At 40.4% G+C, this 3,284-nt stretch overlaps 1 protein-coding gene across 1 annotated transcript; it reads right to left on the reverse strand.

Annotated features, from left to right (window-relative positions):
* Positions 1 to 911: 911 nt before the first annotated feature.
* On the reverse strand, positions 912 to 2,463 carry LOC112224935 (helix-loop-helix protein 2-like). Its single transcript, XM_024388530.1, has one exon. It carries the CDS (start codon positions 2,277 to 2,279, stop codon positions 1,905 to 1,907), a length of 375 nt encoding a protein of 124 aa, XP_024244298.1. The 5' UTR covers positions 2,280 to 2,463; the 3' UTR covers positions 912 to 1,904.
* Positions 2,464 to 3,284: the final 821 nt, after the last annotated feature.

A 3,284-nucleotide genomic window follows, 5' to 3' on the forward strand; every position in this document is an offset into this window, starting at 1 on the left:
CTTATAGAGACTCAAACTGATGTATAACCTTTGTAACGGCTCAACCAACCCTTTGGCACAACTTACTCCACTTTCCCCTATGTGACATTTCCTTCATTTTCTCCTTCTTATAATTTTGCTTTGTGGCTTTAGTTGATGCAAGCTTTTTAGCTCTCCAAATTTACTTGATGTATATTTTTTTATAGATTATTTAATTGAAAATAATTAGCTTGAACAAAGTATTAGCCTAGTTTGTTTCAATAGGTTTTGTTTTGTTTAACGAATTAGACCCACAACATGCTTCTTCTGTATTCACAAAACTGACATGAATTTCCATGTAGAAAATCTTGTTTGTTTCTAAATATTTAATGTTTTTCATGTAGCATTTGCTGTGCTGCTTTATGTTGCATTATTTATCAATTGGCTATCCAAATAATATTAGGCCTACAGCCTACAATTATTGTCCGGATTATTTATCCATCGAATAAGCTCTCTTTGTCCAGCCAATATGATGCTTTTTGCGTTTGTCCATTATTCCCATGTCACCTCTCCCTAAATGTATGTGTATGTGTGTGTGTTTGTGTGTGTGTGTGTGTGCGCCCGCGCCCGTCCCGGGGGATTTGTCAGACGGATGGGCTGTAATGCGGTTGTCTCTGCTCGTCTGCAGGAACACCTGCCCCTTCCGTGGGGAGAGCGTCTGTTCTCCCGCTGCAGAGCGAATCCCCAGCTCAGATACTGGCACAGACCTCGCCTCTCCAATCTGGGGAAATTATGAAATAGCCTGGCGTCACAGATATCTTTAGTTTAGAAATGTTTTAGTCGAATTTCCACCTGAACGTTTGCCAGAATGTCCATACAACAACAAACGTTTAAGATGAAAAAAATGTATTAAGAATGTATTAATTTATTAACAAAAGCTGTTTAGGTGTGTTATATATATGGCATACTACAAAAGGACACCCTGAAATGTTAAGCAATCTTTGGAAAGCAGGTATTGGCTAAAGTAAACTATGGAGTTTGTCACAGAATTTTTTTTTTTAAATGTCCTTAAAAGCTGAACATGAAACCAACAAACTTCTGGACAATCGAAAAAGCTAATAATGAAATTGTAGGCCTAAAGCTGAAACTGTGTCTCACCCTACCAAACAAAACACTGCAATCTCACTTGCAACCTCTGGATTTAACAGGGATTTCAAAAACATTTTGGGAAATTTTTAATAGATAAAATCCGTTTAAAAAGTGCAATAAAGAGCAACAGTATTCGTTCTGTTGTCAGAGTATAAATAATTGTTATATATATTACAAATAAATATGTATGTGCAAACACCAGACATAAGACATTACAATGTAAACATGAATTGTTAAATACATAACTTACTAAGCCTAATACAAAAACAAATAACGAATATAATATACAACATATCATATCTGTAAATAAGTGGCACTTATATTCTACTTTGAACTTCATCACTGATTTCAGCGAATCTCTACAGCTACAGATCTTTTAAATCAGCCCTGTCCGGAGAGAAGTTTCGCCATGGCTAGTATTGGCTAACAGGACAGCTTTTCAATACTAGGCTAATAAACCTATAAGAAGTAGGATCACCCGACATTATTGCGTTTTCTGACACTGCAAATTTGGATTCGATTGGGTAAGTCTGTGGGTAAGTCCAGTGGGGCAGTAGTTTCTTTCCTTCACAACACTGAGAAAGAGAAAGACATTAGGTCCTGTTTTACTGTGTGACTCTGGCCTAGAGTGGCAGCACACAGGGCACTTGGGCACACACTACAGGCACAGCAGTGCTCCCAGGCCAGATATGTGTCAACAATGTCTATCAAGCATTCGTATGCAGTCCACCCTACCCAGTCTCCATCTTCAGTCTTCTTCTCTCCTTCACTGACGGTGTCCATCCTTGACTGATGACCTACACATCCAGTACATGGTTGAGGTAGGTGATGTAGCAGATTGCGAGCCGGAGTATCTCAATCTTGGACAGCTTCTTGTCTGGCGGAAGTGTCGGGAGAAGCTTCCTCAGCTCGGCGAACCCAACGTTGAAAGCCTCGACGCGAATGCGCTCTCTTGTTGCGTGCGCGGACCGGTACTTGGCTGTAGCGCGCCTCCGCCTCCTCTTCTCCTCCCTGCTGAGGGAAGGAATGGACAGAGAGCGCGCCTTGCCTTCGCCCTCTGCGGGCTCCGCGGGCAGGGGGGCGCACTCCATCTTGATGCTGTTCAGCAGGGTCTCTGTGTCGGGCTGCCCCCAGGGCAGGTCAACGTCTGGCTGGTCAGGACTCAGCATCATCTTCAGGCCGTCTGTTTTGTGGTTGGTTTTCAGATCAAAGGTTCAACCCCTGTGGGAAAAATAGGATTTAGTATTGTAACAAAGTATATGTGAGAGAATATGTTAAGTTTCTATGGACAATTCGATTTTCGATTTTTAAAAACGGAGAGAATATTTTTGCAAGATGCGCATGTTCGCAAACCTGTTGTGCGCTGTCCTTTGTGCTGATTCTAACAAATCACTTTCGTCTATGCTTGTTATGGTCTGATGTAGGTGCTTATTTCCCTGTTGATACAATGTGGAGTATCTGTATTATTAAAAAGCCCTTAAAAAGATCTTTCGAAAATAGCTTATTACTATTCATAAAGTTTTGCAATTCTGTCTAGTCTTGACCCTTTTAAAACGGTCTCATCTGCCCATTTTATCGAATCAAATTTCCACAGGCTGCATTTCATTTAATCCTATAGCTGCGAACAGAGACCACCGAACACAGCAGACATTAAATCATCATCTGACTTAATTGAAATTAATTATTGGGAGAGCTCTGGATTCACGTGAGCAGCTGGCCATCTGTCTTGCAGACGATTCATCCGCTGTATGGTTGAATTACGCGCGTTTGAAATACGCAGAGACACAAACGGGATATCCTTTATATGTTGGGTCATATAAAGGAACCATGATTCATTAAAATAAGTTTACCGTTATTTAACTAGGCAATTCAGTTAAAAACAAATTCTTATTTACAATGACTGCCTTGTTCAGGGGCAGAAGGACAGATTTTTGTTTTAAACTATCGGTTCGAGGATTCGATCCAGCAACCTTTTGTACACTGGCCCAACGCTCTAACCACTAGACTACCTGCCGCCTCATCATGTAACGTTTAGAGGGGGTAACGTAAATGATCATAAACCACTGTAACTATTTCTATAATAAAATAAATGCCACGTATAAAAAGGAAAAAGATATGCTTTAAAACCAGCCAGCATAAATCAGTTATTAGTTTCACTTTGAGGAATGTTTCGACTC

This window comes from Oncorhynchus tshawytscha, linkage group LG26, assembly GCF_018296145.1.
Source record: "Oncorhynchus tshawytscha isolate Ot180627B linkage group LG26, Otsh_v2.0, whole genome shotgun sequence".
In the NCBI taxonomy this organism is placed as follows: Eukaryota; Metazoa; Chordata; class Actinopteri; order Salmoniformes; family Salmonidae; genus Oncorhynchus; species Oncorhynchus tshawytscha.

What these genes read in the sequence shown, in the direction of transcription:
- LOC112224935 (XM_024388530.1), bottom strand. Translation starts at nt 2,279, where the DNA reads ATGATGCTGAGTCCTGACCAGCCAGACGTTGACCTGCCCTGGGGGCAG.